Raw genomic sequence first — 11,868 nt, 5'->3', positions numbered from 1 at the left:
GAGAGTCCCCCGTTAATTTTGATAATCTGCCCACCCCAGAGGCGCTATTTATGAATCTGTAGATAGCCTTTCTGCATGTGCCAGCATGCGGGGGAATATAAATATCTTTTAATAATATTAGGTAGATTTTCTAAATGGATGCAGGCCTTTCCCAAGTGAAATAATGACACCAGGGCAGTAATTAAATTACTAATGAAGGAGATTATTCCCTGATTGGGGTTCCTTGTAAGTTTAATAGGGACCGAGGAACACACTTTATGGGGAAATTAACTAAAACTTAGTGGCAAGCCCTGGGTTTCTCCTTGGAGTGGGATGTGTCCTACCATCCACAATCATCAGGAATAGTGGAAAAGATGAATCATAGTATCATAAAAATCTACAGCCCTTCGGCCCACATTGGGGCCGACCATGTTACCTACTCTAGAAACTGCCTGGAATTACCCTATCGCATAGCCCTCTAAGCTCCATGCACCTAGGAGTCTCTTAAAAGACTATTGTATCCGCCTTACCACTGTCGCTGGCGGTGCATTCCATGCACCCACCATTCTAAGTGTAAAAACTTACCTCTGGCATTCCTCTTTTACCTACTTCCAAGCACCTTAAAACTATGTCCCCTCGTGTTCGCCATTTCAGCCCTGGGAAAAAGCCTCTGGCTATCCACACGATCACTGCCTCTAATCATCTTATACATCTCTATCAGGTCATCTCTCAACCTCCGTCGCCCCTACGAGAAAAGGCCAAGTTCACTCAACCTAAGTAATGCCCTCCAATCCAGGCAACTCCTCAATACTCTCCCTTTCATATCCACATCCCTCCTGCAGTCGGGCTCGCCCTATCGTAATGAGGTGAATGCATACGTCCCGACACGACTACGCACAGCCCACGGTAAATTTGCAGGAATAACACCGGGTTGGTTATGTGCTGAAAAATAGCTCTTTTTGGGTGACTGAACTTGGACATTAAAGGACGCTTACAATTTTCGACAACGATAACATATCTACCGCTGTAGCGATGTGCTACACACAGAGCTAGAAATAACGACACGCATTCCCTGAGTTGCACTCCAGACTAGTTTATTCGAACTTCGCTGCACTGGCTTTTACGCAGTTCTGTTCCCGCCCCCTCCGGGCGGAAATGACGCCAGAGGTGCATTACAAAAGCCTCTTCTACTGGTGCAGAAGACCCGGCACCATTTTGGGGCCGGCCTCTCTGTCGACGCCGCGCCATTTTGTGAGCCAGTTCGCCTGCGTAGAAAGTGGGTCGCCACACCGCTGCTATTTCCAGATGGTAACCGCACTAATCTAACGGACCCTTAGCATCATCAAACCGTGGCCTCCGACTCTTGCTTTTCTTCCATTCTCCAGCAAATCTGGTCTCAGATATTGTATCACAGAAGCGTGTTTATGGGTTTGGTGAGTGAGGCAGTAAACATTGACTACGAATAAGCATATTAATAGTTTATTTACAAACAGGAAAAGATTTGAACAAACTCTTAAGTTCACCAAGTTACACAAATTGCAAAATTAAATGTTCAACGAACAGAAATTCAAGCTAAAAGTGCGCGCGGAGTAAACCTTCCCAATGGTTCTGTGAGGTGTGCTCTGGGGACAAAGGTGAAAAAGAAAGCTGCCTGCACGGTCTAATCTTATACTCTAGAGCAGGGGTCAGCAACCTTTACCACTGAAAGAGCCACTTGGACCTGTTTCCCACAGAAAAGAAAACACTGGGAGCCGCAAAACCCGTTTGACATTTAAAATGAAATAACACTGCATACAACGTTTTTTTTGCCTTTATGCTATGTATAAACAAACTATAATGTGTTGCATTTATGAAATTGATGAACTCCTGCAGAGAAAACGAAATTACATTTCTGCATGCAACAAAAACATTTTGAACTCCGAAAAAAAGACGTTGGGTTGAAAGTTACTTTTAAGTAAAATACTCAATGTCTATTTGAGTCCTTCTTGTATTTATGAAAAACGCCGAACTTAAATTTTCCGCCAGCAGCAAACCAAAAATAACATCAGCCAGCTGTCAGCCTGAAAAATAAAAGGACTATTTCACTGAACAATGAAAAAATATGAATATACATAAAATAATAGGCAATTAAAATATTTATCATACTTGGTTAATGGGATTTCTGCTCCTGGACCTCAGCGCACAGCGTCTGCACATCAGGGCTGTATGACGTCACCTTCATCTTTACACAGGATCGCAAGCTGTCATCTGTGAGGCATGCGCGATGTTTGTTTTTAATAAAGTTCATGTTGGAGAACACCTGCTCACATACATATGTGGATCCAAAGATCGACAGGACTCCAAGCGCATACTTTTTCATGTTTACATAAATGTCGGGCATAGCATTCCATGTTTCGAACACAAGTTTGTCCGGTTTTGGAAGGTTTTCAATATCACTCCATTTGTGATTCTGAGCAAGAACGGCCTTCTGACGGGCAACATCTTCAAGGTCTGCTGTCAAGCGTCTAAACTTGGACACCCATATGTCTTTGTCGGCTATGTCGGCCAGTTCCATCTCAAGATCAGGTTGACTCACACCTGCCAATGCAGTCGTATTCAGTAGGGAAGGATCGATGCTTAAGGGAGTGACCGGGAAGGATAATGTGTTTTTTTTCCTCTCTGAACTCACAGAAGCGTTTCCCAAACGATGTTTGCATTGCGATGATTGCAGAATGTAAATACTCCGAAATTATCATGTCGTGACCTTGTTTGAACTCTCTCAAATTGGGTAAGTGAGACAAAGTGCCTTTCTGTAAATCTCTGGCAAGCACTGTCAACTTGCGCTCGAATGCCAAGACATCCTCCAACATGTGCAGGGCTGTGCGTCCTTTCCCCTGAAGAGCTGTGTTCAGCGTGTTCAGGTGCGCTGTCATGTCTACCATGAAGTGTAGCTTTTCCAGCCACTCTGGCTGTTCCAGCTCAGGAAAGGTGAGCCCTTTGCTGCCCAGGAAAGTTTTCACTTCTTCCAGACACGCGACAAAGCGTTTCAGCACCTCCCCTTTGGACAGCCACCGGACTTTATTGTGCAGCAGGAGATCAGAATATGCGCTTTCCAGCTCGTCCAGTAACAAACGGAATTGACGGTGATTTAAACTTTTTGCCATTATTTTATTGACAATCTGAATGACAACATCCATTACTTCTGTGCATTCCGGAGGAAATGTTTGAGCGCACAGTGCCTCTTGGTGCAAGATGCAGTGAAAAGTCAGCAGCTTTCTGTCCAGCGACTTCTGCAGTAAAGCCACAAATCCCTTGTGCGTTCCCATCATATTCGGTGCCCCATCAGTAGCTACTGACACCAGATGGGTGGTCTTTATTCCTTTGGCTCTTAAACAATTCAAGACAGCCTCACAGATGTCCTCCCCCCGTGTTTGGTCTTTTAGAGGTATCAACTCAATCAGTTCTTCCTGTGGCCCGGCAGAGTTTACATACCGGCAGAACAACGCTATTTGTTCAATATCACCTTTGTCTTTAGACTCGTCACAGGCAATCGAGTAGGCCACAGCTGAATTGATGTCTTTAATTTGCTGTCTTGTGATGTCTTCTGCCATTTTTATGGTTCTGTCTTTGACAGTCTTTGCAGAGAGGGGCATATCCCTGATTTTCTGCACAATTTCACTCTTGTTTTTAAAGTCCGTGAATAGATGTTCTGAAATCTTAATGAAAGATTCTTTTATATATTCACCATCTGTAAACTGCTTCCCGTGCCTGACTATTTCCTGAGCGGCAATATAACTGGCGTATGTCGTTGATTTTCCAGACTTCATCCATTTCTGGAAATGATTTTTGCTCAGATCAACCTTCCGCATCAGTTCCGAAACGGCTTTTTTTCTCTCATCTCCATCCGGATATTTTTGAGCAAAGGCTGCGTGTTTATTCTGGAAATGCTTTGCGACATTTGACTTTTTGTTGTTTGCTAGTTTCTCATTGCATATTAAGCATACTGGTAAACCAGTCTCGTCAACAGTGAAAGCAAATGAATCTGTCCACGTATCATTAAACGTTCTGTTTTCTTCAGTCACTTTTCTTTTTTTAGAATTCTCCATAGTTGGCTTACCTTGGATCGAAAAATTAAAGAAATCGCGCACTGGCGGGTGTCAGGTATTGGCAGTGGTGACGTATATTAATAGCGATAAAAACACGTTGTAGCGGTGTGCTCACGCAGTCAGTAAACTGCAGTCGAATAACTTTATTCGAACTAAACAGCCTTGCTTTTAAGCCTCCCTCAACCCAGCCCCCATGGACGCAGATGCTGCAAAAGACGCGTACTCACAAACCCCCGTAGGCTATCTCCCTTAGCCGGAATGCTGGCTAGTTGTGAGCCGTTTCGGATGTGCCAGGAAATGTGTCGCCACACTTAGATTGTACAAGATCACCATAATCTTCAAATTTAGAATTACATTTCAAAAGCTAACAAACTAACATAAAATACATTTTAATTAAATACTGACCAATTATTTCCCAAAGCTACAGGGAGCCGCAGCACAGAGGTGAAAGAGCCACAAATGGCTCGGGAGCCGCAGGTTGCCGACCCCCGCTCTAGAGTTTGTAACTGTACATCAAAGCCGTGGCACATGCGGCAACCAATGAGAAAGAGTCACTACAGATCTCAAACGCACCAAACAACAGCCGAAATGGCGGAAGCGACTTTCGATCGGCAAATAAGCCACAGCCCCACACGGCCGATATGAATACCTTGTGGGTGATTATTTGTGTGATAGCTAATTCAAATGCAAAACTCCTTTTCAGTGGAATGTGTTTCACGAACACTCGCAATAGCAATGCACTGATCAGCAACTCACTTAATTCCATCAAACAATGCCGTCCATTACTATCTGAATTAATTTGCTTATTTATATGTGCTGAGTCGCAGTTGCCGCAGGAAATATGTTTTGTAAGAACACAACGGCAAGATACACGCCCCTTCACAGAACGACTTCGTTATCCCAGCAAAATTCCAAAGGAAGGATGTGTTGTTTGCTTTTTGCAACTACGGATGGAAACATGGCAATGGCAACCACAGCTTTCCATCAAACAGCATCACAAAGTCAAAAGGTCCAGTCAGTCAGACGGTAATGACCACAGGAGCCATATTTGCGGAATCTATTCAATGTAAAGCTAATCAGATTTCACAATACTGCAGACTCGTGCCTCTTCTCCATTTACTGATATCATATAAAATCACTGACTCACAATGATCTTGACTATTCCTCTTCCTATCCTGTCACTTGTAAAAAGAAACTTCTGTCTCTGCGCATCTTCCCTCAGGGTGAGACTTTTTATTCCAGAGCAACTGATATGTGCTCCTCCTACAAAGAAAGGGGCTTCTCTTAACCATATAACTATCACAGCATGGAAACAGGCCACCTCGGCCCTCCTAGTCCGTGCCAAACTCTTAATCTCACCTAGTCCCACCTACCCGCACGCAGCCCATAACCCTCCACTCCTTTCCTGTCCATATACCTATCCAATTTTACCTTAAATGACACAACTGAACTGGCCTCTACTACTTCTACAGGAAGCTCATTCCACACAGCTAACACTCTCTGAGTAAAGAAATACCCCCTCGTGTTTCCCTTAAACTTTTGCCCCCAACTCTCAAATCATGTCCTCTCGTTTGAATCTCCCCGTTGTTTCTCAATGGAAACAGCCTATTCACGTCAACTCTATCTATCCCTCTCAAAATTTTAAATACCTCGATCAAATCCCCCCTCAACCTTCTACGCTCCAATGAATAGAGACCTAACTTGTTCAACCTTGCTCTGTAACTTAAGTGCTGAAACCCAGGTAACATCCTAGTAAATCGTCTCTGCACTCTCTCTAATTTATTGACATCTTTCCTATAATTCGGTGACCAGAACTGTACACAATATTCCAAATTTGGCCTTACCATTGCCTTGTACAATTTTAACATTACATCCCAACTTCTGTACTCAATGCTCTGATTTATAAAGGCCAGCGTTCCAAAAGCCTTCTTCACCACCCTATCTACATGAGACTCCACCTTCAGGGAACTATGCACTGTTATTCCTAGATCTCTCTGTTCCACTGCATTCCTCAATGCCCTACCATTTACCCTGTATGTTCTATTTGGATTATTCCTGCCAAAATGTAGAACCTCACACTTCTCAGCATTAAACTCCATCTGCCAACGTTCAGCCCATAATAACTATTCAGCTATCAACAGTGATAACAACTGTTCAGCTATCAAGAGTGCCGTCACCTGCATCTCTTCTATTTTGTACAAACCTGCCTTCACGTCATCATCCCGCTGCCAGACCAGGGTTAGGGCTCCTCGTGCTCACCTACCACCCCACAAGTCTCCGCATTCAGCATATACTTCTCCGTAACCTCCTTGGACAACAGAATCTCACCAACAAGCACATCTCTCACACCGCCACTTCCCACAGGGATCGCTCCGTACATCCCTCCCCATCGATCTCCGTCCAGGCGCATATTAAAAGCGAAACAAGTGCCACATATTCCCCTGTAGCAGCTCCCTCACCACCATTCAGGGCCCCAAACAGTCCTTCCAGATGAGGTGACAGTTCGACCGAGAATCTATTCAGTTCATCCACTATATCCCATGCTCCTGATGTAGCTTTCTGTATATCGGCTAGCTAGACCCATTGGGAGACCGCGTCATCAAAGCACATTTCCTCCGCCTGACACAAAAAGTGGAATCTCTCGGTGGCTACTCATTTTAATTCTATTTCCTATTCACATTCCAACATTGCAGTCCATAGTTCCTCTACTGCCATGACGAGGCCATACTCAGGATGGAGAAGCAACACCTTATATTCCCTTTGGATATACTCCAACCTGATGACATGAACAAGGATTTTTCAAACTTCTGGTTATTACCCCACCCCCTTCTCCTATGCCATTCCCCATCTCGTTTCTCTCTCACGCATTCTTTTCTTACCTGCGTATCGCCTCCCTCTGGTTCTGCACCACCTTTCCTTTCTTCCATGGTCTTCTGTCCTCTTCTATCAGATTCCCCTTTCTCCGGCCCTTTGTCTCCCACCAAACAGCTTTCCAGCTCTTTACTTCAACCTCTCCTTCCTCCCATTTTCTACTGTCACCTGCTACCTTGTACTTCTTCTTCCCCTCCCGATCTTCTTACTCTGACATTTTCCCCCATTCTATCCGATCCTGGTAAAAGGTCTCAGCCTGAAACGTCGACTGTATATTCACATCCATAGAAGCTGCCTAGCCTGCTGAGCTCCTCCAGCGTCTGCAGTACCTCTTGTGCCACATGACTTAGAATGTTTCCTGCACTGATAGTGGCACAAATCAAATACTCCAAGAGCATATCCATCTATCTATGTATCTGTCTATCTGTCTCTTTGTCTGTCCATCTATTCATCATTTCTACCTTTCCTTTATTTTAATTTTTCTTTTTACCTTTCATTGTCTTCCTTCATTTCCCCTCTTTCCATCCATCCCCTTTTCCTTTGTCTTCCTTCATATTTTCCATCATTCATCCTTCTTCCAAACTTTCTGTTTCTTTCTTCGTAATTTCATTGTTATCTACCGCCGCTTCTCTCTCCAAATTCTGCACCGAGGCCTCTAGACAGGGGTGGCCAACCTTATACATTCCATGAATAAATTTTTTTCACGCACGAGTTACATATTAACACATTTTTACAAGAATTGAATGGGGGTACAAGAGTTGTATGGCGCATTTCAACTCGTGAGTGAAAACAATTGACGCATGGAATGTAAAAGGCTGGCCACCCCTGCTCTAAAAGGAGATACTGGGAGGCCCTGTTTCAGTGTCTACCACAGCTCCAACCGTCATGCACTTCATCCTCTGCCGGATCCACACCTTGAACTGCCAGCTCTTTACCTTCCTCGCCTCCAGGAAGGATCAGAATATTTATTGTCTCCAGACAGTGGAACTCGCCGGATCCAACTCCAGTTCCAATAGCCCCGGACGCTGCAAGACTGCGGTCCCTGCCGCTTCCCACTCTAATCTAGATTCGATCAGACGCCCCAGACTATGGATTCCAGCAACACAAACCCCGCTTCCGTTAGCCCTGGACACCTCAAAACCTGGGATATAATTGGCGCCGATTCCAGCTCAACGACCCTGGTGATACAATGGCGAGACCTTCCTCTCTGCTGCTGAGTCTCCGATATCTCATTCCCCACCAACAATTCTGGATATCTCAGGCTCCCCTGTCACCTGTTGAGTCATCAGAGCCCACATCTTCCTCCCATACTGTCCCTAAATACTCCAACATTCCACCTCCCCGACACCACTAACTCTCTACACCACTGTACCTTCCCCGCTCCCCCCCCCCACCACCAACCAAGCTCGAATCCCAGATATACAGGAGGCCACACCAGGAGCACGGACACAGTATGACTCCAACAGGTTAACAGCTAAAGTGTCGCCTCACCTGGGAGGACTGTTTGGAGCTCTGAATGGTAGTGAGGGAGGAGGTGTAGGGGCAGGTTTCGCCCCTACACGTAAATGTCAGGAGGAAAATCAGTGGGGAGGGGCAAATGGACAAGGAAGCCACGTAGGGAGCGATGCCTGCAGGAAGTTGAATGTGGGGATGTTGGGGAGGGAGGAGGGAAAGATGTGTTTGGTGGTGGGATCCCATTGGAAATTGCATAAGTTGCAGAGAATTATGTGTTAGACGCAGAGGCTGGTGAGGTGGTAGATGGGGACAAGAGGAACCCTATCCCTGGTAAGGTGACAGGAAGCTGGAGTGAGAGTAGACGTGCGTGAAACGGAAGAGATGAGGTTGAGGGCAGCGTTGATGATGAAGGAAGGGAAGCCCCTTTCTTTGAAGGAGGAGGACAGCTCCTTCCCTCTGGAATGAACCCTCATCCTGAGAGCAGATGCAGCATAGATGGAGGAATTGAGAGAAGAGGATGGCGCTTTTACAATTGACCGGGTGTGAGGAGGTATAGTCCAGGTAGCTGTGAAGGAAACTAGAGCTTCGTGAGCTAGTCTTCATTGGAGGAGGTGAGCAACTTTAAATTCCTAGGTGTCATTATTCTGTCCTGGGCCCACCATACAAGTGCAATTACAAAGATAGCATGGTAGGGCCTTGGCTTCCTTAGGAGTTTGCAGAGATTCGGCACAACATCTAAAACTTTGACAAACTTCTATAGATATGTAGTGGAGAGTGTATTTACTGGCTGCATCACTGGCTGTTATGGGAGCACCAATACCCTTGAACAAAAAATCCTACAAATGGTAGTGGATCTGCCCAATCCAGCATGTGTAAAACCCTCTACATAAACCATAGGAAATCAGCATAAATCATCAGGGACCCCACCACCCAGGGTATGCTGTCTTTGTGCTACTACCATCTGGAAGAAGGTAAAAGAGCACCAGTTTCAAATATAGTTACTGCCCCTCAACCAGCAGGATCTTGAATTATACATGATACCTTCACTCATCTTCACTTGCCTCAACATAGAAATGTTCACATAACCAATGGACTCACTTTCAAGGACTCTTCATTTTACAGTATTGATAGTTATTGGTTATGCAATTATTATTATTGTTTCTTCTTTATATTTGCCCAGTTTGTCGCTGCCTGCATTCTGGTTGAACACCCCAGTTGTATAGTCTTTCATTGATTCTGTTATAGCCATTATTCTATAGATTTTTTGAATATTCCCAAAAGAAAATGAGCTTGCACAGGTGGATTGGAAGAGGATATTGGCAAGGATGACAGCAGAATAAAGATGGATTAAGTTTCCAGGAATAGTTCATAAGGTGCAGAATAGATATATCCCCTAGTGGAAGAAGTTCTCAAATGGCAAGGGTAGGCAACCATGACTGACAAAGGAAGTTAAAGACTGCATAAAAGCCAAGGAAAGGGCACATAAAGTAGCAAAAGTGAATGGGAAGTTGGATGATTGGGAAGCTTTTAAAATCTAAAAGAAGGTAACTAAAAACTATAAGGGAAAAGTTGAAATATGAAGGCAGACAAGCCAATAATATAAAGCAGGAAATTATATGTTTTTTTCAGTTATATAAAAAATAAAAGGGAGGTGAGAGTTGACATTGGACCATGCAAAAATGATGCTGGTGAGGTAGAAATAGGGGGCAAAGAAATGTTAGATGAACTTAATGGGTACTTTGCAAATCTCTCCTATCTGTGGAAAACACTACCCGTGTGCTGGAGGTCTGTGCACGTCAGAGAACAGGAGTGAATGCCATTACTATTCCAAACGAAAAAGTGCTAGGCAAACTCAAAGGGGTTAAAATGGATAAGTCATCCAGGCCAGATCGTGTCACAAGCGTGAGGCGCGGGTGGACACAAATGCAGAACACAAACACGTTTTGTAGCTTTAACGTAATAAGAGTTTATTAATACTTACAAGGAAAGCCAGTAAACAAGGATTGTTCAGAGGGAAATCAAGGAGGGAGCAAAACAGAAGCGGGAATAAATGTAGCTGGATTTGGACTCAGGAATTGGGCTTGGACTTGGACCTGGGTCTTCGGACATCGGGGCACGAAGCCGGGATTCTTCCTTAGACACGAGACACAGAGCCGGAACGCTCTCCTTGGACGTGGGACACAGATAGACAAAACCACACAACAATAGACAGTTCCTTATCTTGACACCAAATGGCTCCAAGTAGCGGCAAGTTCACGATGCCGCCCAGGAACTACAGACATCGGCTCTTGTCTCACTCTGGCGGGTGAACTTGACAGACCCATTCCGGCGAGGTAACTTAACGGGCTGGCTCCAGCGAGGAGAGGCAACTTACGGGCATTCGCTTCGGGGAGAAGACTTGACTTCCTCTAGCGACATGACGTGCTTGCTGACGATCTAGCACTGAGTAGCTGTAAGCCCAGCACTAAGTACTACCCGTTCAGCTGAGAATCAAGTGCCTTTAATTAAAGAGCCTGAGAAACACAGGAAAATAATAAATAAAGGAAAACAAAGAGTCAACGGTCCCAATCGCGACACAAACAAAGGAAATTTAAAGGAACCAGGGAATCACTGATTAGAACCGTGACAGATGGGCTGCATCCCAGCATCCTGAGAGAGGCTGCTGAAGAGATAATGAATGCATTGGACATGATCTTTCAAGAATGTGTCCATGTCAGCACGGACTAGAAGGGCCGAGATGGCCTGTTTCCATGCTGTAATTGTTATAGAATCACTTGATTCTGACATGGTCCAAGGGGACTGGAAGATTGCAAACGTCACTTAAGAAGGGAGGAAGGCAAATGAAAGGAAATGATAGGCCAATTAGCCTAACCTTAGCAGTTGGGGAAGTGTTGGAATCTACTACAAAGGATGATGCCGAAACTGAAGTCAATTTGTACTAAATCCCCTCTTACCAATGTTCCCCGAAAGGTGTGCACACACACATCTTGTGCTACTAGCGCACAAATGAATTTAAACTGTGCACATATTGTCACCCTCTAACTCATCAACATGTTAAGTATATTTCACAGTTGTACACAATCACATGTCCTTCTAAGGTTTCTGATGCAGACAGTGTTGACAAAGTGGAATTTGCAATGGTTAGTCTGCAGAATTAGAACTGGCTTATTTATGCTATTTTTATTGGAAAAAATATCAGTGCACACATTTGTTGTCACTGGGCAAAACAAAATTGCATACCAGAAGATTTTTGCGCATACTGGTCACTACAAATTAGAGGGAACGTTGCCTTCTGCTGTGTATCCTTTCCAGTCTCACGTGGGGGAAGGGAAAGAGTTCAAGCTAGAAGGTGACAGCCGAGGCCACCTGGATGTCAAGGGGATGCAGTAAGAAAGTAGGAGGTGATTGTTGGAAAAGATAAAGGGCTGGAGAAGAATGAATCTGAGAAGAGTGTGGACCATTGGAAAAAGGGAAAGGG

At 44.7% G+C, this 11,868-nt stretch overlaps 1 protein-coding gene across 1 annotated transcript; it reads right to left on the bottom strand.

Moving 5' to 3' along the window:
- Nucleotides 1-585: 585 nt before the first annotated feature.
- Nucleotides 586-9,620, bottom strand: LOC132380937 (general transcription factor II-I repeat domain-containing protein 2-like). The gene is made up of 2 exons (XM_059949915.1): nt 2,125-9,620; nt 586-2,039 (listed from the first exon to the last, which is right to left on the bottom strand). Exon 1 carries the CDS (start codon nt 4,062-4,064, stop codon nt 2,541-2,543), a length of 1,524 nt encoding a protein of 507 aa, XP_059805898.1. The 5' UTR covers nt 4,065-9,620; the 3' UTR covers nt 586-2,039; nt 2,125-2,540.
- Nucleotides 9,621-11,868: the final 2,248 nt, after the last annotated feature.

Source organism: Hypanus sabinus, chromosome 25 (assembly GCF_030144855.1).
Source record: "Hypanus sabinus isolate sHypSab1 chromosome 25, sHypSab1.hap1, whole genome shotgun sequence".
NCBI lineage: Eukaryota > Metazoa > Chordata > Chondrichthyes > Myliobatiformes > Dasyatidae > Hypanus > Hypanus sabinus.
The sequence above is the reverse complement of the archived record's forward strand: the minus strand, read 5'-3'. Positions and strand labels throughout refer to the sequence as shown.